The following is a 15,955-nucleotide window of genomic DNA, read 5'->3' as shown; positions in this document are numbered from 1 at the left end:
TTGAAGTGCAGGAAACTAAAGCAGAATAATGATGAAATGTACAAGTTGGCTCTCTCACAGCAAGTAATAAGTCTTGTCCAAGTATAGTTTTGCAGAGGAAAGGGAGATGGAGGAAGCACGAAGGCCCATTTTTTTCTGATAACCTATATTTTGCATTACTATATGTTAAAAAGATACCTTTTTCCTGATGATGCCGTAGAATTCCAGAATGCAGCATCAACTTATTAGATACCTACCTGAGCAGTTATATGTTAAAGCTCAAGAGGTATAAATTTTCCTTGTTTTGTTTAATAAGGCACTTGATAGCATATATTAGTTAATGATTTTGAGATAAGCTTTGCTTCAGAAGTCTACAGACCTTTGCCCTTACAGGACTTTTGACGTATCCTTGAGATTTTCGGTCACTGTTTAATCCTCATTCAGAATTCGTATTGATTAGCATTGTGCTCTAATAACCAATCCTCAATTATGTATTCTACACATTCATTATCTACTTTCCTCTCATAAATTATTCATGATGTACTTTGATGAAGCACTCCCAACCAACTATTAAGAGGCTAATTATGAATTCTTTGTCCTCTGTTTTAATGATGTGAACCAATTTAAAATAAACAGCAAATGCTTTCCATCTGAAAGCAGATTAATATTATGCAGTTGCAGGAGGCATTCTTTCAATAATTTTTCCTGTTTTTGAAGATGAGAAACAGCTTAAAGAGAGATTCAAAATACTCTTATAATCATTAATACCTGCAGTGATTCAGCGTTATAATAATTATATTTGCATCTTCAGCAAAACATTAAATACTGTATGGAAAACATCTTTTCATATACTCAAAACTATCAGAGTTAAAATGTTGGGAAGTTTACAGTTGAACTGAAAGTATCAGTTTTAAGTCTCAAGATATGATATAACATGCACTGCTTCTAAGTTTGACAACTAATAGAGAAACAGAGGGTGGGAGACTAAGAATCAAAGGGAAAAGATTTAGAAAGGTAGTTATAATAGTAAAATTGTTTTTACCATGCACATTCGCACAGTTGATTAACCTTTATATTATATCCTGTCATATGCCATAATGCTGATTTAATAAAGTAGTATCACCTTGAACTCTGCATGAGAATCCTGCTAGTTCCTATAAAAGGATCATCAGTTTGTGTAGAGTAGCACATCATGGAAGGTTGTCCAGCTGGTCCGTGCTGACCAAAGCATCCTCCCAGCCTGTAACCCTCTGAGCCCCTCCCCACCATCTATCTATCCAATTGCCTCTTAAATGATGCACCTTGACCAATTACTCTGGCAGTGCATTCCAGGTCTTTTTTAAATCTCTCCCCTTTATTTTGTACCTGTGCCCTTCAGCTTTGAACTCCCTAAAACCTGGAGAAAAGACTATGATCCATACCCATCAGGATTTTCCAGGGAATAAAGATCCAATGTGACCTACCTCTCCCTATAATTCAAGCCCTCTACTCTTTTTGTGCATTTCTTCTGCACCCTCTCGAGCTTGACAATGTCTTTCCTAAAACAAGATGACCAAAACTATACACCATACTCCAAGTGCGGCCTCACCCGTTATTGTGATAGCTGAAGAATAGCTGTATCTAAAGATAAAGATTAGCTTTATTTGTCACGTGTAAATCAAAACATAAAGTGAAATGTGCCATTTGCAACAAGACTAACAAAGTCTGAGAATATACTGGGGGCAGCCTCCAAATGTTGCCATGCTTTATTCATCAACAGTTTACAAGCACTAACCTGTACGCCTTTGGAATGTAGAAGTAAAATGGAGCACCCTAAGGAACCTGGGAAGAATGTAGAAAGTCCTTACAATCAACAGCTGGTATTGAACCCCTATTGCTGTTGCTGTAAAGCTTTGCACCAGCCACTACGTTATCGGGCCTCCCCTGCAACATAATGTGTCTATTCTTAAATCAATGCCCTTACCAATGAGGCCAGCATGCTAAATGCTTTCTTCACCACATTGTCTACTTGTGGAGCCACTGTTCACTTATACTCCCAGGTCCCTATGTTCCACAACATTCATCAGTGCCCTGTTATTCACTGTAGAAGTCCTACACTGGTTTGACTGTCTAAAACACATTACTTCACACTTATCTAAGTTAAAAGACATATGCCATTCCTCAGCCCATCTCCCGACCAGCTGAAGATCCCTTTGCAATTCACTGTAACCTGCTTTGCTATCAACAAGACCACCCTGCCCCCCCATTTAATATCATCAGTAAACTTGCTTATTGTGCCATGTATATTCATATCTGTTTACATAAATAAGAATAACAGAGGTCCCAACACTGACCCCTTGGGCACTGCACCTGTCACAGGCCTCTGGTCAGAGAATCAAATTTCTATCATCACCTTTTGCTTCCTATCATCAGGTCAATTCTGAATTTCCCTTGCTAGTTCCCCCTGAATCTCATATGACCTAACCTCCCAGATCAGCCTGCCATGCGGAACCTTGTTAAGGGCCTTATCAAAGTCATTTGATATGCTTGGACCTTTACTAAATGTGTGAAAATGTATTTTTATTAAAAATTACAGTTTATGCATTATCTGAAGAAGCAGTTGTACAGAGGCCAGGGAGTGGATTTAAGTAGTTTTGAATTAGTCTCCATGTCCTCTAGCAAAAAAAAATCCAGCAGGGAGCAAAAGCTGATGCTGTTTTTGTTCTTGTAACAGTGGTGTTGCAAAGGAACTGCCACAACCAGCTCATGTTCTTCAGACACAAAAAAAACTTCAGACCAATTGAGTGGATTCACCATTCATTGTCATCAATTTTGCATAGAATTAAACCATTTCTCGCAAGTATTATTAACAGTGAGGCCAAAACAATTAAGCAATAATAACGTTCAATTCTGCCCTGTTTGCCAGCAAAATTGGCTTCTTTGCTTTACACAGAAAGTGAGTGATGACGAAGAAAATTCTTCATCCCAGGATGTGCATTTATCAACTGAGTTACCATAGCCTCTGGTGAATTTAAGCTCCTATTAATGTCCTAAGGGCTTTCTGGCAAGTCATTGACAAAAGAGAAATTTTTTAAACTTCTTAACAAGTGTTTTGTGTTTGATGTAAATTAGCCACAATTTATTCTTCCTTTAGTTCAATTGAAGCAAGAGATCAGAAAGATATTTTTTTGTTGTTTCACTTCATCACCCAATTGTAAGGTATTCCTGCATCTTTTATTGTTCCCAGCTGCAAGCTTAATTACCAAGTTGGAAGAATCATGAGATCTGATTAAAGCTTCAGGTGCCTTGAACATTTCAAAGAGTTCTCAACTTTTTGAGCCCTGTTCTCTTTCTCAATACAAGTTGATGCTAATCAAGATGGTGCAGAGCTGTGGTCTCCATCAAGGTTGTAGCTTAGTTTTAGTTAATTTTTAGGATTGTAAGAATGATTTAGGGCACAGAGAGGGGAGTTAGGGATCAGGTTATTGTTTAGGAATAGGAAGAGTTAGAGGTGAGGCTGGAGTCTAAGCCTACCTTCTGTGCTCTGCATTTGAATGCCAGTGACGTGGACATGGGACAAAATGCACCCCAGTTCGGATGTCAGGTCAGCAGACCAGTGAGGATGCTTCCCCACCCCCAGTAAGTGAGTCAATGGTGGGTTCTGGGATTGGAGTTCCATGAGGACAGGTGGCATGAGGGCCTGTGACACCCTAACTATGCAAGCTGTCAAGAGTAGAGTTCGAGGCCTAGTTTTCAGAGTTCCAGTTGTTGAATAGGCCATGATCTTCATCCATCATCATCATCACTGTCCATCAGAGAGTCCTGGGGTCAATAGCAAAGATGCATGTTGTTCTGCAAACATGCTTTGTTGATGCCAGAATGTGTGCCAACAAGTTCTGCCCCCAGCACATCCTTGGGTTGTGTTGGTTGTTAATGCAAACAATGCATTACACTGTATGTTTCAATATACATGTGATAAATAAATGAATCTGAATCTTCATCCTTCTGCCAATGTCCATGTCAGAATGACCTCAACCAATCTCTGGGGCTAACTACCCTGTCTGAATATTACCTCTTGATTCTGCCACATTGATCACTGACAATCAATCACTACTACAAGACTCTTATCCCAGAAATCACCCTCCTTACAGAGCTGTTGAAGTGCAACCCATTACCCCTAACAGTACAGAATTGGTTGCTGACAAACTGCATGAAGCAAAGGCAGCAGTGGCTCTTCTGAAGCAACAATGTCATATTACATTGTTAATACTGAACAATGTACAACACAATAATAGATCACTGAATTAAAACTCTCCACTAACATGCCTTTGTTGATGCCTTTCTCAAAGATTACAAGGATGTAAAGTGTGTAGAAGAGCGAGGGGTGATGTTCTTCAAGCTCCAGTTGACCTTCTTTGGAATAGTGTGGAAAGAAAAATACACCCAAAAAAGAAGTTAGAATGGCGAGCAGTTGGAAATTGATGACCATGCTTGTGCCCTGAATAGAGGTGTTTAATGAAGAATGACAAGAGTGTTATAGGGAGAATGGCTCCTTTGGAATGCTGGAAAGGAAGCAGTTATGCAGACTTATTTTACTTGCAAATTGCATAGGATGCAACTTGATGCATATGCTAGATGTTTAAAAAGTCGAATGTGACCTAATATTATCAATGTTTTGCAGGAGAAGATAAGGAAAATAATGACCGCATACCCTATATTGATGAATGTGAAGAAGGTACGGAGGTTCTTGTTTCAGAATAATTTTGTTTGAAGATGTATTAAAATAAGCTTTTGATACATAAAATAATGGAATAAAATTCAAAATATATTGGCCAAGAATCTGATTTGTTGGCTTTCAAGATATTTAAATAGAAGTTTTTCATCAAAATGAATTTGGTCATAATGTTGTTTACAATTGTTTCATTCTTCAGCTACTTCATTGAGTAGAATATATTAGTATTATTATTAATATATTATTATTTATTATTATTAATTAATTAATATTAATAATATATTATTGAGTAGAAAGACAGCAGAGAAAGGATATTTGAATTATCAGCTGAAAACTTTTCTATTGTTGCATAGTTTTTTTTATCTCATTAGGTCTTCAGATTTATTCTGGTTGGGTAGATGTCCACAATTAATTCTCAATGGCTGCATTCAGGGTTATTCTATCTGCTTGACCTTGAACTTGTAGTGTTCTTCCATGATTGCAGAAGCTCTGGATCACATTAAGACTGATGAGGGATTTTTTTATATCACAGTGGCAGCTGAGTTCTGCTCATTTATACAATGCAGGCATTAATTCCAAAACCTTAGCTTGTACATACCAGGCAGCAGTCTGGCAAATGATCCATTTGGTCACCAAACTATTAAACAGATAAAGAAACGTTTATTGCACACCATGAATTAAGACAATGAAACAGATGATATAAATGTTCTTCAAAGAGAAATTTCCTGTCTTTTCTTGGCAGCAGCTATAGTTATACTTATTTCTTCTTTTACACAGAAAGTGGACAATGAAGACTATGTATGGCTAATGCAAGATCCAGTGTTACCTTTGAAGGCGGGTTGTAGCCCTTTAGACCTCCAGAAGGCATATGGTACAATTTTGTGCTCGAGTTTAGGTAGTCACCTTATTCAGTTTTGTGTATAAAAAAATCTGAGTTGCATTATGTTTTGTAATTGTGTTATTGAAGGGAATCTTTTGATCTGATGATGTGCTTCTAAATAATATTTTGACTGCCAGAGCTGTTGTTTTATTGGTCAATAGAGCTTTGCTCTTAATGAGTTGTGTTCACCTCCATTACATCAGGAGTATTATGTTTTTGACACTGCTTATTCATAAAGAACTGACACTAAGGCAGCCCAAAAGTACAATATTGATGTCCCATGGAATATGCAATGACTTTACCCAAGTTCTCTTTGTAATCTTCCTCTGATCTCAGAACTGACCTAATGATCCCATTCTCTTTGAATTAAAATTTAAAATTAAAATAAATAACTTTTCTGTAATAAAAGAAAAATCAAGATATTTTTTTTTGTTTTCTTTGCCAATTCTTTAACACTGCACTATGTTTGGTTCTCAGCCTGAAACATAGAGAAAAGGTTTGGCATGAGTTAGAATGCATTGTTACTCCAAGAGGAACCTATTTTACTCCAGAACTAACATACAGAAGTCGACCTAGTACAATGATATTGTCTCTTTGTTTTTTCATAATTCCTCTTTTTCCAAACTTTTTCACTTTCTGCTTGCACATACAGATTGCCATGTGTTTCCATTTTACCTCATTTCCGCTCATCTCCTCCCATCTGTTGATGACACCGCAGGTATTTATTGAATTCATTTGTCTTCTGTAAGTCTTGGAATTCCCAACATAAGCTTTTCCTCATTTCTATTCCTTCTTCACTCAAAGCACTCTGCAAATCTACCCTCTTAAACTGAAAATTAGGTTATCTGTCCTACTTGTAAGTAAGCACCAAAATTATTCCTGTGTAGTATCAAATAAGTACTAGATTAAAGGTGCCTCATAACAGTAGAAATGTCCATAAATTTAACTCTGGTGTGAAAAATACATTATTCAACCTCTGAAAAGGAAAATCAGCATCTCTTATCTACTTTATCTGTCTGATATTGGCAAACCTGCTGAATATTTGTAGCATTTTTTATATTTTTGTCCAAAAAAAAGAATTGACTGGTGACTTTTCTTTCACCAAGGAAGATATTGCTGAGAAATAACATACTCCTGTTAAACTAAAACTAACTCAGACTTCATGCACAATCAGTAGCTGCTATTAACTGGGATTATTAACCACAATATTTACTTGTTTGAAAGAGACATTGGCTCATGGAGGGAAACTGGGAATAACTAATTTTAAATAGAGAAAGAAACAATTCTCTGGAGGAAAAGAAAACAAGTGTCCAACTTTATTTTAACTATTGCCAAGATTTGAAGTGAAGACTACTTTCTTGAGCAGACTACTTGCCCCAGTTAGAGAAAGGAAAGGGCTGAAGCAACTTTTATTAATACTGCAATGTAGCAAGGTACAAAAAAAGTACATCAGTGAACCGAAAGAACATTTGATGACAAATGTTTGAACTGGGTTTTAATCGAAATTCTTTAATAGTTCTTAAATAAAGGTCGTTGAGAGGGTGAGAGGTTAAGCAATGTAATTCCAGAGGGCTCTGACATCTCAATGTACAAGCTCTAACAGTGCAGCAATGAAATTTAAGCGTGATCATAAGGCAAGCTTCAGAGAATCAGTTATATGCATGATTGTTAGTCTGGCAAAGATTAAAGATTGTGAAAGGAGTGATCAAATAGGTTATTTTGATCAACTCTGAGTTTGTAAAATAGGATACAGTATTTACTTCATTTAGCACATAGAGTAGATCAGCAACATGTGGATAATGGTAATAGGATTTGATGGAGTTAGGGCACAGGCATCCAAGATTTGACTGAGTTCTAGGTTATGGTAAGTAGTGTAAAAGAGGATGGTCAGAAATGTGAGTAAGGCAAAGCTGTGGATGCTGAAAATCTAAAATAAAACAGAAAATGCAGGGTGCATTCAGAAGTTCAGGGAAAAATAGAATTAATGCTTCTGGTTGACGACCCTTCAGAATTAGGATCATCGATTCTGATGAAGGACCTTTGATATCTGTTGATGCATCTTCTCACTCCAGAGATGCAGTCTTCCTTGGTGTATTAGAATACTCAGTCTACAGGTAAAAAATGTCCCAACAGTGACAAGGCTGGAGTCAAACCAAGTTATGGAAGTGAAGCTTGTAGCCATAGTGATAATCTGTAAAACATAAATGGCAGACTATTATATTACCTGTGAGCAATTAGGCCTCATCCTTTCTCTTATAGTAGGTGTCAGTTCAGTCCATACTGCAGGTTTTTTTCCCTTTCTGATTCAATACTAACTCATAATTTTAGAGTTAATTTTGTCACTTCTTTGTGCAGCTTAATTGCAAAAGTTACCCCTTTCCAGTGCAGACTATGTTCCCTAGTTCCACCCTTCTGAACAAGATGAAATGATTTTGTGTGTCCACACTGGTCAAACCATTGGAATGCTAAAAATGAAATCACTGCAGCCACTACCTATTAACTCTGCATGAATTTCATCTCTCAGCCATCTCTTTTCCAGAAAGCACATATCCTGCTAGGATAAACACTCTTTTATAATCCATTCCTGCATTGCCTCTATCTTCCTGGTTATCTGCTTCCCTATCCTGGAGCAGAGAAAATGAGATTTAGATTAAACATAGTATCTTACTGAATCTCTGGATGTCACAACATATTTCTTGCAAACTAAACAAATCCTTAAATTTAGTCACTGTTTTGAGCACCCACTTTGTGAGACAAATGCTTTTGTTTATTCAGTGAGGGATGTTGCGGAACATTTTTGAGCATCCACCTGAGACGTAAAATAAGCTTATGCATAAAATGCCATGTCTGACAACACAGTAATTCCTTAGTACTTAAGTGAGATCCTGGTCCAAGCCTTTGAAGTGGGTCTTAAGTAAAATACATTATTCTAATTGCGGTGGTCAACTTCAGGATAACCTCCACCATTTTGGTTAATGAGCTTTGATTGATCCCCTTTTAAGAACTACTACGCTTACAATTATTTTTCCCAAAATTGACCAGAAAGAGACCGTTTGGCCCATTGTGGCTGGCCCATTTCTTTGGTAATTTTTTAAATTTCTCACAGAGCTTTAGCTGGTGCCAAAATGAATGTAAAATGAACAATCTGGGCAGGACTCACACAACTGTTACCAAGCTGACTCTTAGATGCATTGTTTAATTGTGCTGATGTGCAGTGTGATAGATTATGTCAGCTATGTAAAACGTATGGAAGGAAATACACAGATCATTTTACATCACTCATTATAAAACCCCTGGGGCTGATTTTCTCACACCTATTTTACCTTTGACACCCATCAGAGTTTGCCAAGACAGTCATCATTCTTGTCTAATCAGGAGCCTAGTTTCCAAATCTACTGTTCAAAGCCCTTAATTCTGTCTAATTTGCAATGCAAATGTTCAGAACACTCTCTTTATTAGCTTTATGCATCCTTTAAAACATCTGGCAGTGCATGCTTGCTTTAGACAATGTTTAGATAGATGTCTTACTTTTCTGAGACTTCCAGAAAGAGCAGTTTCTTTTTCCTTCAATGTTTTAAAGTTTTGCTTTACCTGATGGTTATGTAATAGTAACTGGCAGTTGTTGTTTAAAAACTGGAACCAAATAGATAAAATTGGAGATTATCTTGCTGACTTACTGCCGTATTGTTAACTCATTAAATAGCCAGCATTACCTATTAAACATGTTTTTTTTTCTGTTATTCTCTCTGTGCCATGAATTTGGGATGTAGTCAATAGAAAATGATGCCTTCACTTTATGTCTATTAAATAAAATGAACAGTAATAGCATTTTGAAAAACACAACTTTTCAATTATTCTAACAGATCCTTGTGATTGATGACTGTTGTGATTTAGATCAACTTATTTAGCCTGATAATAAACAGCGTGTTTATGAGGTAACATCTCAGTTTTATCTTTGAATTCATCTGTGACATTTTGGACTTGTACCTAAATCAAACTTTTTTTTAACAATATGAGTAGAATAATGTTGTAAAGTCTCAGCATTTTGCTCTGATGTCAAACAGAAAACAAAGATTCAGGTGAGATCATTTCAGAATCGGCACAGTCGAGTGGATACTTCAATTGGACTATGATCTTGACTGATCTGAAAGCACGTACATATCTACTTCACCATTATTCCTAGAGTTACATTAATTCCTGTTTTGGTTTCATTTCTTTTTACAGTTGAATGAGGTGCATCAAGTAGAACCCTTTCGGAGTTAAGCCAAGAGGCAGGGCTTAGATCTCTTCCAAGTTGAATATGCTACGAAATTAAATTCTTTATATTGTTTTTCATGCATCCCTCTCCAAGTCTCATTAACAGCAAATTCATGGCCTGTTACTGTGCTGCAAAATACACAACAGAATGTGATCCTTACAATGTTTTTCTGTGGAAGATTTACTCAGGTGAAAATTAGACCCCTAACAAGAAATATTAAATTGGATACTGCATCTGAAATTCCCAAGATTGCATTTTTATAATCTCAAAACAAATGGTAAACAACTTGTTCATTCAGCCTAATCATTCAGCAGCACCAAGTTAGATAATGACAACAGCCATTATTCAATTTCAATGAAGCATCTTTGAATAATAAAACTGAGGTATTTGGATTTAAATCATAGTGAACTCTTAATGAATGTGAATTATTACCCTCTTGTTTCTTTCATTTCTGATTTTAACAGTAGTGTACACATTTTGTTTGCATTGGTACAAGGGCTGAAATATGTCAGAGATTTAGATGCTAACAGGCTCAACTTTTACCCACACTCTTGAGGATAAAACAGCAAACTACTTGCTTTCTCATACCTCGGTACTTCTGCATTGCATTGATTTGTTTTTGTTTTCCACTGCCTGCAAACTATGCTTGTGATCTCTGCAGGTCAGTGAGTTAGAAAGAAATTTGTAAAAAGTTTCAAGGTATTATTGTAAAGTGATGGAGTTGGTAAAACTATTTTCTACCTATTCTATTAACTTCAGATTCTAAGACTATACAAAAGCATTAGGGCCACGAATGAAGTTTACACTCATGTAAAAGGTTGTTAATTTTAAAACTGTGAAGGACAGATTTTAGCTAAGCAAAGGTTGACAGGTATATGGGAAAAGGACTTTAGGAATTAGATCACAAATAAATGACAATCTCAGTGAATGATGAACCTGCTTTGTGGACCTAGCCACCCTCCATGTTTCAGTATTTCAGTGAAAGCCTTAAGCAACTGACAATTTTTAGTGAGCGAAGATGTATTTAATAGTGAACTGAAGCACGCTTCAGACTTCTCAATTCATTTGTTAAATGAAAGGGTCCTGAATATGCTATTCAGAACTATGTCTGGGTGCATGTTTGTCTGATCTGGTTTGTAAATTGTGCAAAACTGTGCTCTCTTTCATTTCAGCACTCCATTAATAAGATGCAGCATCTCCTGATTCACTGTTTTGTGCAGAACAGGAATTTCAATTGAACTCTAAGCTTCTTAACGTAATTGGGTTCCGGCAAAGGAAGAGTGCTAAAGGAAAATTGCCTAGTTTTGTCAGCAGTACTAAGTTGGATAATGACAACAACCATTATTCGTTTTAGTATTTTGCCCAATGAGTGGTAAGCAGTAATAATCTCAGTGTTGCTTTTATGAATGTAACTGTGTTTACTTAAGCATGACATGAAGTTAAGTATTATGTGAACATTGGTGTGTGAAAGAAAAATTTGAGCCATTGTTTCCACAAGATGGTTTGGTGTGATGATTTATTGTCTTGTTTATTTCTGAGCTAAACTTATTAGGAGTGTTTTACTGGTCTTCAGTCAATTTTGACTTTCTGTTGAATGTACATTAAGCTTAACAGTATGTTTTGAGTAGTGTTGATGTGAGTCTTTAAATATTCTGTGTGTGTGTGTGTGTGTGTGTGTGTGTGTAGCCCTGAAATCCATTTTTGTAAGCATTCACAGTAAATACAAGAAACAATAGAATCAATGAAAGACCACACCCAACATAATGGACAAACAACCAACCTGCTAAAGACAACTGTGCAAATACAAAAAGAAAAAAAAGAGAAAAATAATAATAATGAATGAGCAATAAATTAGAATGGAGTCCTTGAAAGTCAATATTTAGCACCATTTGTTATGAAACTAAGTAATTTACATAAAGAATGTGTTTGAGTTTTTATTGTATTTAGTGCATTGAGAATATTATTCCTTATTTGCCCAAAGGGGACACCAGATTGAAGGTAATAAAAAAAGGTCTTGTAAAGGAAGTCATTGCAACCAAACCCATCAATGAATGGATGACTATTGTTCAAACTTCCAGTTTAAAATCAGAGGGTATTATGAGATCTTCTACCTCATAGCTGTGGCATGTAGGATTGATGGAGACCAGCACAAGGGAATAACAACACTTAGACATTGTGCCCACCTAAATTATCTGCTGAGAGAATGGAGTTTACAGTTAAATCAATCCTTCTTTAAAGCTCAAATCCTATGAAAAATGACAAAGTGCATTCAGGAGAAGAAAGAACACAGGATGCATCCTTTTCCAATGTATGAAATAAGTCAATGGACAAATTGTTTACCAACATGAAGGAAACAGGAGAGTTCAGAGCCACAAAATGGCAGAAAACGTTTTGATACCAAAGAAGTTTTGTCAGAAACAGTATCGACATTCTCCCCATTTTGTGTTCCCTACCCTTAGCAATACAATAATCTTCAGTTTTATTTCAGTAATGTGGATTGAAGGGTCGACATTGATTAACATTAAAATGAATACAGTATCCTTGTCATTCTTCAAACTAGATCCTGGAATTGTTCCTTACATTTTGAGATGGAAGACACTGGCTTGGTATAAAAGATCCTGGCAGAAGAGGCCCCCATTTGTAGAGAACTTCCTCAAAGTAGCTCTGGAGAATCAGCTTCTACATTGGCGTAAATGGTTGAAGTCATAGCCCTTAGGCCAAGAGACAGCAGTGTTGTATGCTGAGCTAAGGCTGATCCTTTTATCTTTATTCCTTTTCTGCCAGAAGCCCTAAATCACAGTCCTCATTCTACTCTTCACTTAACGCTTTTGCAGACTGATTGGAGAATGAGATATGGTTCTTTGATCACCTCAATGCTGCTTCAAGATGACAGCCCTAGATTAGATTCCAGAAGATTAAGAGGAGATTTACCAAACTTGCTCAAAATTGAACTGTTTTGATAACAGTAAATAAGGAGAAACTCTTTCTCCTCATAGGAGGTTTAATGATCAGAGGTCTGTGATTTAATGAAACTAGCATAAGAACCAGAGGGGAGGTTAGGAGAAACTTTTTTTATGTAGCCACTTGTTATAATTTGGAATGAACTGGAACTGCATAGTGAAATGCAAACAATAATAATGTTAAAAAGGGAGATTGTATAAATACTTGGAAGAAATTGCAAGGCTTTAGGAATAATTAAATAGCTCTTCCAATGTGCCTGCACAACCCTAAAAGATGATTGGCCTCCTCCTACGTTGAGTGGTTTCGCACTGAATCCTGAAAGTACTTTGACGGAAAAGATTATTTGTCATTTGTTGCAGGACTGCACTTATACTTACTGCCACTTTATGGGGCATTTCTGTCTCTGAAGTAGTTATATGCTTTTATGTTTTTATCTCTCTTCCTCATTAAGATGTTTTATTTATATGTTTCTTTAGAAATACAGCACAGTAACAGACCCAACCAGCCCAATGAGCTGGCACCATCCATTTACCAAACCGTACACCTTTGGAATGTGGGAGGACTCTGGAGCATCCAGAGAGTCTCAGGCGCTCACGTACAAACTCCGTACAGACAGCAGCGCAATTGAACCCGTGTTGCTGATGCTGTAATAATGATACATTTACTACTATGCCGCTGTGCCGTCCTGCAGGTAGAGGATGTTATTATTCATGCTGCGCTCTAAATCTCCCATTCCAGAAGATAACCACACTGAAACACACTAAAAGAATTCATTTTCAATACCAACAATATAATAAGACCTGTATCTTTAAAAATACTTTCCAGATTTTGTACCTTCAAATTAGCTTGTTACATTTCCTGATGACAATGCAATTCTTCTACCTTGGGAAGACCTAATTCGCATCTGCTGGTGGCCACGTGAAATGTCTCTGTTCGTTTTCCAAAGAAGACTGAGCTTCTGGTCACATTGTATTTTAAATTCTTTGCCTCACTATTACCCCAGTCTCTCTGTTGCAGCCTCCTGTACTGTTCCAAAGAAGCTCAAAGAAAGCTAGGAGAACAACTCACCTTTCACTTAAGCACTTCACAGATTTCCAGATTCAAAGTTGAACAATTTCAAGTTCAAGAACAAATTTAATTATCATTCGACCGCACACATGTATGCGATGAAACAAAACCGCATTCCTCCAGATTCAAAGGGCAAAACACAGTACATATCGTCACACACAGCACGTACACTGTAGTTACAATAGTACATACAGTCCAAAATAATCAGGCACAAGTCCTTGAGTGGCACGGCCAGAAGATTGATGGAGCATGTGATATTGTTCAAGAGCCATGTTTCTGCAGAAACAAGTACACAGCAGTTCCTCATGTCGCCCAGGGTCAGCCACAGATGAAGGCAATCCCACTTGTCTTCCAGGGAGCAAATATTGGAGAGCAGCATTGATGGAAGAGACAGGCTGTAGAGCCAGCCCCCAACCCCAGCTCAGATTCCAGCATGCCCACCTTGCCTCTTTTCTCTCCCGCACTACCTCTGGTGCCTCCTCTTCTGGATGGCTGTAACAGGCAATGACGCAGTTTGAGGGCCTAATCCACGGAACAACTGAGGCCACGCAGCTGCCTCTATCAGTCTTGCCAATGAACCGAACAGGCAGTATTTTGCATTACCAGTGTCCTGCGACCACAAGAAAAACATTTGAGACTGGCATTTGGACCATCTGTTGGACCCAGAGATGCTGCTGCAACTAAGCATGCTGCCATCTTATTGGAAGTCACAACATAACTACTGTCCCTATTTTTCCATGTAGCAGATATCATAAAGGTTCTGCACTTACCTGTTGCTTGGGGAACTATCTTTAATGTCTTGATTTATTGTCATTTTTTAAAAATTTACTTAATCCCTCATCCTTTAAATCTTTCCCAGACCTTACCTTTCTCACTTTCAGTGCCTTTATACCTTCTTAGTTATCCAGTCCACAGGCATTTATTTCCCATTTCTAATTGCTCGTGAGAAAGTGATAGTGAACTCTGTTGATGAACTTATGGTAGATCCACTAGTGAGGAGATCTCACAAAGCTGGCAGGCAGGACCTGCAGGATTTCCACTGGATGAAACAACAGTAATGTATTTCCAAGGGATATGAGTCAAAGAGGAATTTACCTGTGCCAGTGTGCTTATCTGCCTGGTACCTGCTGCCAAGTGCCTGTGCCCGCTGAAACAGAGGGTCCAAATTTTGGAATTTGTTAGCGAGTTGCTGCACATTTTGTATAGTTTGCATCTCATCAATGTGTATTTCTGACGCGTAGTGTTATGGCAACAGATTATCATAAAACGATTACTCTCTTTCTTCAAGTGCTACCTGACCCACTGGTTATTCCCATCAAATTGTTTTCTATTTATTTCTGTTTTGCAGCAACTGCATTATTTTGCCATTTTTAATAAACAACCCTGCCTGACATTTTGCTATTTCACCTCCTCCTCAGTCCCACACACAGGAGTTCAAAACATTGTTAGTCATAAACTATATTGAATTTCATAGCCGGAATTATTCATATTTTGGATTATTTGATAACATTTAAAATTGCTTACCAACTTTTTAAAAAAGTAGAAGACGAAACTAAAATCTATTACATGCATGTCCAAACAGTTCAGAACATTGTGCAAGCTAACTTTGTGTATATCACAATTGATAATGTACATAATTGTACATCTTCCATTAACAGATTATTAACTGAAACAAAGTGTTTGCTTGTAGCGATGTGCTACACACAGCGCTGAAATAACGACACGCAGTCAGTAAGTCATTTCGAGACTAGTTTATTCAAACTTCGCGGCGATAGCATTTAAATCCCTAGCGCCTGCACTCTCCGGGCGGAAATGACATCAGAGGTGCATTACCAAAGTCTCCCCCCACGCACTGGCTATTTGTGAGCCAGTTTGCCTGCACAGAAAGTGGGTCACCACATAACCCCCACCCCCAGAACCGGCGATACACCCCCAATGTCCACAGTCTGAATCAGCCTCTGTTTGGGAGGTCTGCCTCTGCGCCACGGTGCCTGAACCTCGACTGGCTGTGCCAAGTCCACATGGGCTGGTTTGAGTCGGTCCACCATGAAAACCTCCTCTCTCCTCCCAATGTCCAGAATGTACGTGGACCCGTTGT

The 15,955-nt window shown here is 37.6% G+C and overlaps 1 protein-coding gene across 4 annotated transcripts in view; it reads left to right on the top strand.

Moving 5' to 3' along the window:
• Positions 1-9,398, top strand: part of LOC132403001 (ADP-ribose glycohydrolase MACROD1-like) — a 1,163,451-nt gene extending 1,154,053 nt beyond the window's left edge. For all 4 annotated transcript variants that reach the window (XM_059986201.1, XM_059986200.1, XM_059986202.1 and 1 more), the window contains 2 exons: positions 4,640-4,693; positions 5,468-9,398. In XM_059986201.1, coding sequence (XP_059842184.1) covers positions 4,640-4,693; positions 5,468-5,481 — 68 coding nt within the window. In that variant the 3' untranslated portion in view covers positions 5,482-9,398. The remainder of the gene's footprint in view (positions 1-4,639; positions 4,694-5,467) is intronic.
• The last annotated feature ends 6,557 nt before the right edge of the window (positions 9,399-15,955 follow it).

Source organism: Hypanus sabinus, chromosome 12 (assembly GCF_030144855.1).
Source record: "Hypanus sabinus isolate sHypSab1 chromosome 12, sHypSab1.hap1, whole genome shotgun sequence".
In the NCBI taxonomy this organism is placed as follows: Eukaryota; Metazoa; Chordata; class Chondrichthyes; order Myliobatiformes; family Dasyatidae; genus Hypanus; species Hypanus sabinus.
Note: the sequence above shows the minus strand (reverse complement) of the source record. Positions and strands in the feature narration are given on the sequence as shown.